The sequence below is a fragment of the Tiliqua scincoides genome, chromosome 1 (assembly GCF_035046505.1).
Source record: "Tiliqua scincoides isolate rTilSci1 chromosome 1, rTilSci1.hap2, whole genome shotgun sequence".
Classification (NCBI taxonomy): Eukaryota; Metazoa; Chordata; class Lepidosauria; order Squamata; family Scincidae; genus Tiliqua; species Tiliqua scincoides.
This window is the reverse complement of record NC_089821.1, coordinates 14,467,865-14,480,949: the sequence shown is the minus strand read 5'-3', so window position 1 is coordinate 14,480,949 and position 13,085 is coordinate 14,467,865. Positions and strand designations below refer to the sequence as shown.

Sequence of the window (13,085 nt, the reverse complement as noted above, 5' to 3'; positions counted from 1 at the left end):
TGAACTCAAGGCCATGTGTGTTTGGTCTCCCACCCAAGGACTCAAATCAGATCTGCTTTGTTTTGGAAAGGATTGCTACAACATATGATGAAGCTATACTATCACAGGGTGGGAGCTGCTACGCACTAGTATTAACCAAATCGTAACAAAAGTCAAGCCTTCTAAGTTATGGGCTCACGGAAAAAGTACTGGTAAATGTTTTCTTCCTAACATATGGCTTTTCTGTGCACACATTGCTTGGGAGGGAGGAGTATTTTCTGTGCACAAGCCCCCATCTGTAGTGGTTCAGTTGAGACACAAATTAATCACCTCACTGAGATTCAGCTTGGGTAAAGTATCTTACACAACATACTTCAATTAACAATGAATGAAGGTGATTCATGAAAGAGGAAAACACTGAACACTGCAATACCTGTCCCACAAAGGCAGGTAAAAGTGCACAAGACCGAAGACAGCTCCTTGACTTTAAGCTTTCTAAAGGCTGACACAACCAATCAAGGATAACGAACAAGAATTCCCAACAAGAATTCTAACAAGAATTCTTAGAAAAAGATAATGAGAGCCCCATTATGTAGCAGTTGAGAGTGAACTGAAACACTAGTACTCAGACATCATATTTGCTCTTCTTCCTGGTGTAGAAAACAGGAGAAACAGAATGTTTTATAAGGTACTTCAGGTTCCTTAGTCTGATGTTGCTATATCTGAAGTACCCATGTTTAAATGTAAAAATATTCATGCAACGCTGCCAACTGTGAATGGCAAGTAAGTGGCTGGGTTTCCCTGCAGTAAACATGGAAGCAGGGGTCCAATCCATTTGATTGCCACTTTGGTGTTTACTGCAAGTAAAGCCAGTCATTTAATTGTTTGTGCTACACTCAGAATTGACAGCACTACACATTATCTTGCCATTTAAATTCAAGTAGTTTTGAATAAATTCAGAAAAGTCAAGCATGAAATCAACCATGTTGCAAAGAGGAATTATCCTTTTAGATTGAAAATAGCTAAGGAAACAAAGCAGACTAAAGTCACCATTTGGGACAGATTCAAGGCTCATATGCTTTTTGTATGCAGATTTAAGGCCCAATTCTATCCAATTTTCCAGTGCTGGTGCAGCCATGCCAATGGGGTGTATGCTGCATCATGTGGTGCTAGGGCAGTCACACAGGCCTCCTCAAGGAATGGAAACATTTGTTTCCTAACCTCAAGGCTGCACTGTGGTTGCACTGGTGCTGGAAAGTTGAATAGGATTGGGCCCTAAAAAATAAGGAGCTATACCCACATCCCTATACCAACACTGGATTATTCTCACAATAATTTATACATACCTGGAATTTAGTTACGCTACGTCTCCTTCTCAAAGCCTCCTCCACAAAACAATTTGAAAACTTGAAACTGTGAATAGTATTCACCATTACAATATGTGTTGTCTTTCCCACATGAACTCTGTTAAAATTTTCACTTCTACTCTTTGTACAGGTTTGAAGATGAAGATGCAGTTCACATTTCCAACACTTATTTCAGCCTTCCCTCCCACCACTCTATTTCTTCCTTTATTTGAAAGGAAATAAAGATATTTTATTTTCTTTTAACATTTTTATGACTTTAGCCCAAAAGGACAAGAAAATCCAAAAGCTTCCTCCCCCATCCATGTTTTCATCAAGAGGCTGATTAGTAATAGACAGGGGAATGGATCTGTCAAGTTCTTTCTAAATGACAATGTTGTTCAAAGCTTCTGAGTAATGAATACAAACCATCTGAAAAGTTAAAATATGAGAAAGTCAAATGTTACAGCTGCAGTGTTCAAACAGGAGCTTGTTATTAAAGCTCCATTTGAGGTAAGAAGGCAGAGATTACACTGAAGGATTTTATTCATGGATTGTTGATGAATACAATAGATCTGACAAGGCACAACTGTGGATTACAGCTACAGAGCCAAGGAGATAGCTTATTTTCAAATAAGCACATTTCAACCTATAAAATCTAACATCTTGGCGATACTGTCACTTTCCTCCTCTTTATAAAATTCCTATGTTGTATCATGATCAAAATCCTAAAAATGTATTCATTTTTACATTTGACTCTTGTGACCAGATCATTCCAGATTTATTTTTGGTCTGAAAAGCTTTTCTTTTAGCAGTTTGTGTAAAATAGTATGCAACTCACAGAACTGTGCAGAAATAAGTAAACAGGATTAAAAAAGTATTCAATACTTAAAGACATGCTGACATGTGAAAGTAGCATAAGTGGAGGAGAGGGAAAGGGGAGCAGTAGAACACTGATTCTTACTAGAAATATTTTGTACATTTGGGAGGTCAACACTGCCAACTCAGGTTACACCACCAAAAATGGTTGCAAAGTTTCCTTGATTAATGCAACATAATTGTCTACCAACAGCAAGGCAATCCAGCCTAGAGAATACAATGCATGGCTGCTTCTGATCTCTCAGTTTTGTACTGCTCTGAAGTTGCTACAAATTTTAATTTTAGCAATGTTAATTAATCCTTGTCTCTTGCCTGGAGTAAAATATACTGAATATCACCCTAAGTCATAAGCTAGGTATTTTCCTAAAAACATTAGTGTTCCCACATAACTTATAGTGCACATAGAACTCCTTTCTAACCTCCAGCCTGAATCAGACGTGCTTGCTGGAGACTAAGCATCCAAGTGGCTTAGCGTGGCATGATTAGTAAGAAAACAACTCACATTACAACTGTGCCAACAATCAAAAACATGCTGCAAATATTCATTGAAAAATAAATCAATAAAATCACAAGCAGAAAATTGATGAATAGTTCAGACCAAATAATTCTACAATAGTCAGCTAGGAGAAAGGGATAGTAGGGTTTTAGGAGGCTTTGATCCTCTACTGTTCAGAAAGAGCCCAGACTATGAAATTGCTTCATATAGATGCCCAGTTATTGTGCTCTCAAAATTGCAAGTTATATCTTAGCAGGCATCACACATACTACGGACAAATTCACATTAGACAAACTCAAAAGGCCCTGAAAGTAATACCACTGGCCTTGCATTATTTCTTTGAATAGGCAACCTGACGGACAACAACATTTAAACAAAGTCTAGGAGTAAGGAAAAGGCAGTTTCTGTTCTGCTGGCAAGATTAACAGAATGGAGTACACAAATACAACTGAATCAATCAGATTTATGTTGTAGATTATTTCAAACAGCTCCTAGCCAGCTTCTTCAGTGGAATTTGCCCTCCTATTTCCAGTTCAAAGTTCATAAGATGGTAGAATGCTACAGGACATGGGAAGAACACCTTTATGATCAGAAAGCAATTCAAAAAGAACAGTGTGGAAAAGGTCACTTCAATGCTCCACTCCAAGCTGCACTGCAGCCACGTTCCTTTGTTCTGATGCAGAAGGAATGTTCACGTTGATGGAACAAACTGAGGAGGGTTTGGAGATGTACCTCACATGCACCAGGAGCAATGCTCAGGAGAGAGATGGGTAGTACAAGCTATTTCTTCAGTATCAGAATAACAAAGAATGGGCTTTGATCCATCAGTGAAGAAATCGAATGCTCATTTTTTGCTCTACATCCACTTTCTCCAAAACCTGCAGAAAAGCAGAATTACAACCATTAGCTACAGCAGTGGTTCCCAAGCTGGTGGGTTCCAGACCACCAGCCAGGGAAGCACTTGTCCCTGCCCCTTTAAGTGGCAGGAAGAGAAGAAAGCCAGCAACATGATCCCCAGGATCACACTGCTGCCGGGATGGGAGGGGGGTTTTCACTGACCACAGCCAGTACCAGAATCCTGAGACTCCTCTACTGGGCTCCCTGCGCCTCCAAACATGTAAGAAAAAGGCACTTCCGGTTGTTGTCGTGAAACCTGAAGTGTCTATTTTTTCCTTTTCTACGTGTTTGGAGGTGTGCTGCAGAGGGCTTCCTGGACCGCTCAGGACTCTGGCACTGTCTGCCAGTAAGTGAAAACCCTCCTCACATCCCCAGCAGCAGTGCGATTCTGGGGATTGCATTGCTGCCGTAGTCCCTCCCTTGCACACATTTACAGTGTTACCAGCTCCCTTGTAGGAATTTGGGAAGCACTGAGCTATACAATTCCCATTCACTTAGTTTTATATTTTTTAAAAGACCTGTTCCAGACAGTCATTCTGGCAGTCTCATAACTGGAAAAGTTCCCTGGAGCTTCAGAATTATTTTTTGTAGATCTTAGTCGCCTAGTTATTATCTATACAGAGAATTAAATTTCTATTTTGGGACTCTGAAAAGGTATTTAATTGTATTATATTCAATTTTCTTCCACTATGAAAAATGAAGGCAAAATATGAAGGATTCCCAGGCAGTCTCCTATCCAGACACCAATTAGACCCACACAAGCTTGGCTTTAGCAAGATTACTGTATCATGTGCTTTCAACATGGACTCTGAGAGGAATTTTATCAGGGGGTACAAAGTTCCTTTTAGGCCTCTTGCCAAAAGTGGAGGGGGCAATGGAGACAGGCAGAACAGGAGGCAATATAGGGCAGAGGGCAGGTGCTGACAGTCTTCTGTCTTTGGAGCCCAGGTCTACCAGGCTTCTTGATGTGGAGCACAGGTCTACCCAGCCATGTGGCACTGGTAGCTAGCTATAGTAATATGGAAAAACCAAACACACACTAAGTCTCTCTAAAACATTTCAAATATAGAAAATCACTGCAGGAGATTAGTATCATTGTATTTAGGCTCATACCAGAATGGAAAGTGTCCTGTATACACCAAAACTGACTTCTGTAGCAGCTGCAGTGCCACAGCTGTGTCCCCGAGCAACTCTACACTCCTTCGTGGTTAGTGGATCCACATGCCAAAGAGCTACCGTAGCAGTCCAGCTTCCTCCCAGATTTGACACTGTGTTCAGGAAGGTGATGGATGCATTCCTGGGCCTGGTGTGTATGGCTTGCAGCTGCAGTTGCCACTGAATGCATGTGGTTGTGCCCCCAGCATCATGCACAGGCAGCAAGTTCAGGTGAGATATGAAAATGTCAGATTCCAGGAACTTTCTGGGCTGCCTCCTTTGACTCTGGGCCCCCTTTCTGACTCTGGGCCCGGCTACGAATTACCCCCTTTACCCCCCTCTCCTAGGCCCTGGCCTTCAAATCTGCAACATGTTAATATTGCCACTGTAACTGTGAAATGACCAATTCTTCTCCCCTTAAAACACGTGAGGTGAGTATTCAAGAATGAGAATATTTAAAAAAGATCCCTTTAACTAGAATTTAGGGCATCTGCTGGCTATTGCGAGAATATTGAAGATCACACCTCTGACTATTGGTGCTGACATTGATAAGTAGCAAAATTAATTAATTAATTATGAGTAAAGGAGCAATATGGTCATAGAACACTTCTTTATATGTTTGGAAATCTTGTGAGAAAATCCTAGTGCTTAAAGAGGTTTGCCATAGTGAAAACTGTTTCCTAACCTTCACAAACTCTGCAAAGGAGATTGCATTATCGCCATCTTGATCAGCCTCCTGGATTGTTCTGTCAGCAATGCTGCCCAGTTGTTCATCAGAGATGTTGACCCCAACCATCATCCGTAACACCTGCAGTGTGCAGAAATCCAAAGAGAATTGGGGGTTTACTTTTTCTCCAAATGTTATTTTAAACATTTTAACCTCACCTTTCCTCTATAAACAGAAGTGCCGAAGGCGGTTTGAGCAATAATACATATCACAAACACCTTTACAAAAACCGGTATTCCTAACCAGCAGCGCCACCAAGTCAATTTATGCTAAATCGAAACTGTTCTGCTGGATGCCAGGCAAGTAATTTTAAAGTGAAACATGGGAAGACTACTAGAAGTCGGACAGGTTAAACTCCTTTGCCAGTATCTGGCACTCTAAAGACATATCTTAGAGCAGAAGTCTCCACTCCAGCCTGCAGGCCACATCCTGCCCTACGGAGGATTTTATCCAGCTTGCATTGTGACCCAGCCTTCTGTTCTAAATATAGCACAAAAGATGCACTTCGGGTCTCCCATCATGGGTATATACTGCATTCAGCCACCAGAGGTGCTGAAAATAATGCAATGGAATGGAATAAAATTATTCCATTCTGCACCTCTAAAGTCTGAATGCAGTGTATACCAGTGTTTCTCAACTTGAGGTGGTGTCTGGTGGCACTTAGGACACCTGCTGCCCAGCAGCAAGACCAGGAACATGACACAACAAACAGCCGTAGGAGGCTTGGCTCGTTGGGTAGAGCTCCAACCTTTGCTTTTCCTCACTTGAAAAAGCCCTCCTGTCCACTCAGAGCCTTTCACTGGTGTTGATCACCTTGCATCTGGCCTCCCAAACCAGAAGTACCTGGCAATGATGTCATCACCAGTTACTTCCTGTGGTACATTGAAAAGGTGGACCATGTGAAGTGATACGGTGCAGGACACACTTTGAGAACCTCTGTATCACCCATGCTTTTTCAATTCTTTTTCAAAATCCACTGACTTCCTGTATAAGTCAGTTTTGCCAGTCATATACAGCCCTCCTTATTCACTGGTTCAAGACCCACAGATTTAACCCATTGCAGGGCAGGAGGGCCTCCCTGTTCCTTCTGGACGTAACTGGAAGAGAGAGACCCCGGAAGGCTGCACAAGACCTTCCTGGGCCTCAGAAGGCCTGCCAGAGGCCTCCAGAAGGCACTTTCAGTTTTCAGTCAAAACTGGCAGTGTCTTTCAGAGGCCTTCCAGAGCCCCAGTGAGGCCTTGCGCAGCCTTTCCAGGCCTCAGAAGGCCTCCTGGAAGCTACTAGAAAACTTCTGGTTGTGTCCGGGAGGGCCAACCCATGGATTTTATTATCCACAGAGTCTGAAAAGACCCCCACAGATAACAAGGTCCAACCTTGAGACCACACTAAACCAAATGGATCCAGATGAAACCTATAATAGGCTGCCTTAAATCTGCTATAATTGAACTGTTTCAAAACTATAAAATATACACCAATGCCCAAATGCCAAGTATTTTACATTTAATATTATCATACATTTCACTCCTTTGAGGTACATCCAAGGGCTTAGGCTTAAAATAAAAAATAAAACAGCCATATGAAGTCATGCACAATTGGTCTATGGACTGTGCAAGTTTAATTTACCTGAAGCAACTCATCTCGGGAAATCTTGTCATCTTTATCCAGATCATATAGTTGAAAAGCAACTAGATGGAATGAATAAGCGTCCATGTTAGCCATCTTTTCCAACTTCATATAGAGAGTGCATCACAAACTGAAAACCCAGAGCACTGTGTGATCCCATAAATAGAAGTACATTCCCCTGTTACTACTATTAGGCATAAAAAGACGCTCAGAAACTAATGCTTCTTCTTTTTGCTGGCACAAGGCTAAGTGAATTTTTACATCAAGTATACATTTATATATGCTGACTGTAAAGGAGATTTTTTTGTTTGTACCATAGACAGGAATATCTAGAATGCTTATACAAAATAGAATCTGTCAAACATGAATAAATAGAGGATGGGCAGCCCCAAGCCTACCTAACTCCCCCAGTGCCAATACAGCAGCACCAATTGGGGGCATCCTGAGGGAGGATTTTCAGGTTCCAGAGGCCTCCTTGAGGTAAGGGAATAATTTTTCCCTTGCCCAGATCAAGCCACTGCTGGCCCAATGGGTCAGATCTACACCAACTATTTTGCAGGCACAAGGCTAAGTAGACCCAGGGAAGTGAACTGAGGTTGGGAAGGGGGGGTAGGATATCGGGGGATAGGATATTAGTGGAACTGCTGCTGCATACCCCTTCCTGCCCTTGATACATCCCCTTCCCTGTACCAGTCTCTGCCCTGTTCCTCCCGCTCCCTGGTCTGCCTATCCCCCACACTGACTTACTGACACTGGGGCTTCTCCAGTGGCCATTGGCGCATGGCCGCTTGCAGTGGTGGGCCCGCTGCACAGAGTGACAGGTCATGTTCTGCAGCAACCATAAAGCAAAGTGCACTGCCAGAACATATGTTCCAGTGACACAGAGGTCCAATAGAATTGGGCCCTAAGACACATTCTGAATAAGAAAAGATTCTGGATTAGCAAGGGCGAGGGAAAAGCAATGTTTGTTGGATACCTAATATTTGCCAAATGTATGATGTTAATTTAAAAATGTTGGTTTTACCTTTTAAAATTTGGGAATAGCTATAAATTGAAGATTGTTGTAAATGGAAAGTATATTGATTTGACAAATATTTAATATTATTTGAATGTTAAACTACTGTCTGCTGTGCATGAGCACTGGGTTAATGAAACAACAGTCTGTGAAGACTCCTAAGAAGTCAAGATTTAAAGACCCTAACTGCTGGGTTATGGAAGGCATTCACAGTAGATACAGGTGCAAAATCAGATTAGTGATCATACTGCAGCCAGAGCAACTTTGTGAGTACCTTGCATTTACTCCTGGACTCTGAAGTTTCTAGCGTGCCATGATGGGCAAGAAAGGACCAAAGCAGCAGGAAGGAATCTGATTTAACCTGAGATATGCATAACCCAAAATTATTCAACAGTAAATATTTCCTGGACCTGGATGGTTGGCATAAGTTGGAATAAGTGTTTTATCAAATAGTAATGTATCCAGTATTTTTATTATTTATTTGATACCGGAGCCTGATGAATGTAAATAATGAACCCTGTAAGAGCAGGCAAACGCGAAACAACAAATGGAAAAATTCAGGTTTTACTTTGGCAAGTGGAAAAAAGTTTCAGTTTCACAGCCCATTAGAATTTTTCTACTGTTATCACTATAAGAGAGCAAACAAGCCTTTATTTCCTCAGCTATAGTTGAAAGGGCAGATCCTAAAGAGCAAGATTACTAAGCAGATACAGAGCAGTGCAATTAATCTAAATAGATGTATAATAAAAAAATCTTACAGTGCAATTTGTTATTCCGGCTATTAAGGGGTTCTGGCCCATTCTGGTCTTTGCTTTTTTCATTATCCTCGATAGGCCGAAAGTGGGCCAAAGTCCTCATGAAGCCTCGGAAATTCACCTGGTCCTCTCTGCACAGGGAACATAGTTCACAAAATTATTATAGGTTCACTTAGCAAGATACTTCAAGCAAAATATCCAAACAAGTTAGTTGATAGCTTTGCTGTTTCCTTGTAATTATTCCATGCACAAGACTCTGATCTTAACTGTTAACAGCAAGTCAATTTAAGGACTCATCATTATTACTGTAACCGGTCTTTAAAAAGGTCCTCTATCCGAACATCCTATAGCCAGAATACAGGCTACCCTGGTATCCACGAATCCAGCATCTGCGGTCCTACGGCTGCCCTTTAAAAAGGTTGGGGAAGTAAAGGAAAAAGCCAAAAATAGCTTTGCCAAAAATAGCTCTGCCTCACTTGTGCAGTGAAAGAGCTGCGTTTTGAGTCTAGACTGCCTGCAGTCTCTTCCTGGCTCCTCCATGTCACCCCAGAATGCATTGCGAGCCTCAGCATAACCAAGAAGAGGCCGCAGGCAGCTCAGACGACTGCCTGCAGCCCTCAAAACATAGTGATTTTGCTGTGCAAAGGTAGGCAGAGCTATTTGTGGCTTTTTCCTTTACCTACCTTTATAAAGGATGTCCCAAGTATTCAGGGATTTGCAGTATCCATAAGGGGTCTGGAACGGAATCCCCATGGATACCAGGTATGCATGCACTTGTGGCTGTCAGCATATTGCTTAAAGATTCAAGGAGCAGCAATGTAAGGAGCACACACACCACAGGCCATACTTTTTCAATAAACATTCCTGAACACCACAAAGAAAGTTTCAGCTACTGCCTTATACATTAACATTGCGACTGAAGTCCAACCAATTTTTGACAAGAATCCAATTTATGACTTCATTTTACACTGTGTTGATGTGTAATGCTTCTAGAACAAATGCGATTTAGAAAATGCATTACAGAAACTTACGCTTCTGGAAAGAAGGCATTGATAATCCGGTCCCCTAGTGGATTGATGGCAAGTTCTGGAATGCGCTGGAAATCTTCACAGCTACAATTTCAAAGAAATCAACATCAGTGCTTAAGTAGAAGGAGAAAAGTCTCTGAACACCTATGTTCAATGTTCATTTTGTATACCAAGGCTGAAGTTATTATGTAATGTCTGAATGATAAAACTTTTTTAAAGGCATTAAGGAGAAATGAAAATAATGCCAAACTCATGGTGTTTCAAATTATTCATTAGGCATGAAAATACAAAAACTCAGAATAAAACCAACGTATGTACATTGTTGTGATTATGCAGCAAATTATGGTATATAACTTGTTTAGCTGGAACCTTCCATAGAAACCTGTCTAAGATTTTAAGAAAATACAGGCAAGTTTTTAATTAATAGCTGTGATCAATGGACTTTCTGTGAACATCTTCTGCTAATGCTGGGGTAAGCATACACAGGGGTCTGAGCAGAGCTCCCAGTTGGCAAGAGGTGGCTAGATGATTATTCTACTTTTAACAGTTTCCTATTGCCACTGCCCTGCCACCCACAGTATCCCTATACCTCTGCATGCCCCAATATTTAGTAACTTTTTTCCAGAGTACCCCAATATAACAAAAACAAACTGTGAACTTTCTTCCAGTAATAGGACTGGAACCAGAAAGCACTTCTAAGAAACTAACACACCTGCCCAATTGTCTTTATCAAGGCAGTGTTTTTCAAACTGTGGGTGGGGACCCACCAGGTGGGTCATGAGCCAATTTCAGGTGGGTCCCCATTCATTTCAATAGTTTATTTTTAATATATTAGACTTGATGCTCCCATGGCTTGTAACTGCATTTGGGAAAATGTTACAGACCTGTACTTTTAACAAGCTACTATGTATATTTACTATGTATAACAATGATAGTCAATGGGACTTACTCACTCCTGGGTAAGTGTGGGTAGAATTGTAGTCCAGGACTGTTAATTTTCCTGCGTGATGATGTCACTTCCGGTGGGTTCTGACAAATTATCATTCTAAAAAGTTGGTCCTGGTGCTAAATGTGTGAGAACTACTGATCCAAGGGATAGAGTGGCCCACCAATGTAGGCATCAGAAGAGACAACTGCCTATGTTTTTGTTTTCAGGTCAGTTGCTGCTAAACAAAACAAGGACAGGACAGACATTTTTACCTATCTTGGTCTTTTTTGAGCTGTTCATTTTGCTCTGCCCACAGTAGCTCAGACTTCTCCTAGGGACTGTTTGATTTCAAAAGTCGGCAGCCTTATGGAGATACAGTGGGCAAAGTTCAGAATTCTTATCTAGGTTAAGTGACAAATTCACAGGACATTCCTATGTATGTCTACTTAGAATTAAGAACCACAAGGGGTATATTCCCTGCCATCTGCTCCATGGTGAACACATCAGCTTTCAGAGTGGTTTAAAACCAGGCAAATTACACAGGAAAAAGAAGCTGCCCAACCTCCCACATTGCAGTCTAAATTAGAATTCTGTGTAATCTCTGGTTTCAACCAGTATGGCTGCTCCATAAAAAAAATCTCATCTCATACTGCAAATTAAAAATTCCAACATCTCTACAAATGTTCCAACACCACTTCATATCTGTTTGGAAAGATTCAGCTTCTGACATTTAAGTGTAAGACATTAACCTCCATGTTTTATAGCCAGGCTTCAGGTTAAAAATTAACTACATGTAACTATGCCCGAAACAGATGTGAAAGGTGTATTGTTGCTACAATTTAAACCTGCTATTTTGCTCATGAGAGGACATTATCTGCTAAGTATACTAACTGGAAAATCTACCCAGGTCAAAAGTAAATGAATAAAAGCAAGCAGTCCTTTCTTATGTACTCCAACTTCAATTAGAAAACCCACTTCACCTAGTTCAGGCTGGAACTTACAGGAAATGTTTGCTTCTCCTCTGTTTTCACACCACCGCAACATTCCCCAGTTGGATCTACTCAGAAACTAATGTTATTTGAGGTATACTTGCATGTTTTAGATGCTAATTATTCTGCAAGGTGGACTCATTTTATACTGAACAAGCCAAAGTATGCATTTTCTCCATATGGAAGTAAACTTATATGCAGTGGGGTATCTCTTTAGCAACAGGTCACTCTTGTGTAACATCTCCAAAGTCACAGAAACATACCAGAGAATTTGTTATGCCTGCACAGTGTGTTCTCTGTTGCATTTTTGCTTCAGATAAACTCATTTTCTAGACATTTTTCTTATATACATGTTGCCTCTTCACAAGGTTGTGAGAGATTTAGTTTAAAGTGAACATACAGTTACAGTCACTTTCCAATACACAAACATATTTAATGGTGTGCAAAACAGGTGTGACAGGAGGAAGAGGGAAAGCAAGATGAAGTACTATGATAACATAGTACCCAGGGTTGTGCATGGTGAGATACATTCCATCCTGGCCCTCTCTCAAAAAAGAAATTCGCAAAGTGCCAACAGCAAGCTGATGGAATTGCACAAAACCATTTCACTTTTTTTAAAAACTACAAAAAAGAGATGTGTCTAGATAGTCACAGAATAGGATTAATCACAGATTAATAGGAAATGGGATGAAATGCGAGACTATCCCAGTTCTTTTCACAATTTTCAGTGACAGTGTGCACAAAAAACTGCTGCAGACATCCACTGAATTAGAACTACATGAAAAAGAAAACATCAAAGAAACAGATACACAGATGACACAGGCGGTACTTTCCCTGTCATTAACTCATCATGCCCAAACAACATACTCCAGAGTCAGTAACATGATTGGCATTATCACATTTCTTTTCTCTTCCTTTTCAAGTCTTAATTTTATAGAAAGCTTCACCAGCAACTCAAAAATTTTATTTTCTAAAGTAAAGGTAAGTTAGGTCAATCTCTTGCAATCTTAAAGTTCAGTGGTCACCATCTATTTGGATGCAGCAGATACATCAGAAGTTCTCAAGTTCAAGATCTCTACCATACAAAAAAACTGATCATCATGGGGGCATCCCCATGACAAAAGGGAGTAAGAAAACTAACCAAAAAGCTATTGCTTTAAATCACAAGTGGTGACAACACTTCTGAAGAACCACCTTCCTCCCCGAGAAACTGCTCACACTCTGACATTATCTGAAAGGATTCTTTTGTGCATTTCACTGCTGCCAAAAAT

The 13,085-nt window shown here is 40.8% G+C and overlaps 1 protein-coding gene across 1 annotated transcript in view; it reads right to left on the bottom strand.

The window, feature by feature from the left end:
* Positions 1-1,850: 1,850 nt before the first annotated feature.
* CHP1 (calcineurin like EF-hand protein 1) overlaps positions 1,851-13,085 on the bottom strand; it is a 31,607-nt gene continuing 20,372 nt past the window's right edge. The window contains exons 3-7 of the mRNA XM_066633053.1: positions 9,901-9,981; positions 8,873-9,000; positions 7,100-7,161; positions 5,435-5,557; positions 1,851-3,575 (exon numbers count right to left, since the gene is read on the bottom strand). Of these exons, the coding sequence (XP_066489150.1) occupies positions 3,522-3,575; positions 5,435-5,557; positions 7,100-7,161; positions 8,873-9,000; positions 9,901-9,981 (448 nt within the window). The 3' untranslated portion in view covers positions 1,851-3,521. The remainder of the gene's footprint in view (positions 3,576-5,434; positions 5,558-7,099; positions 7,162-8,872; positions 9,001-9,900; positions 9,982-13,085) is intronic.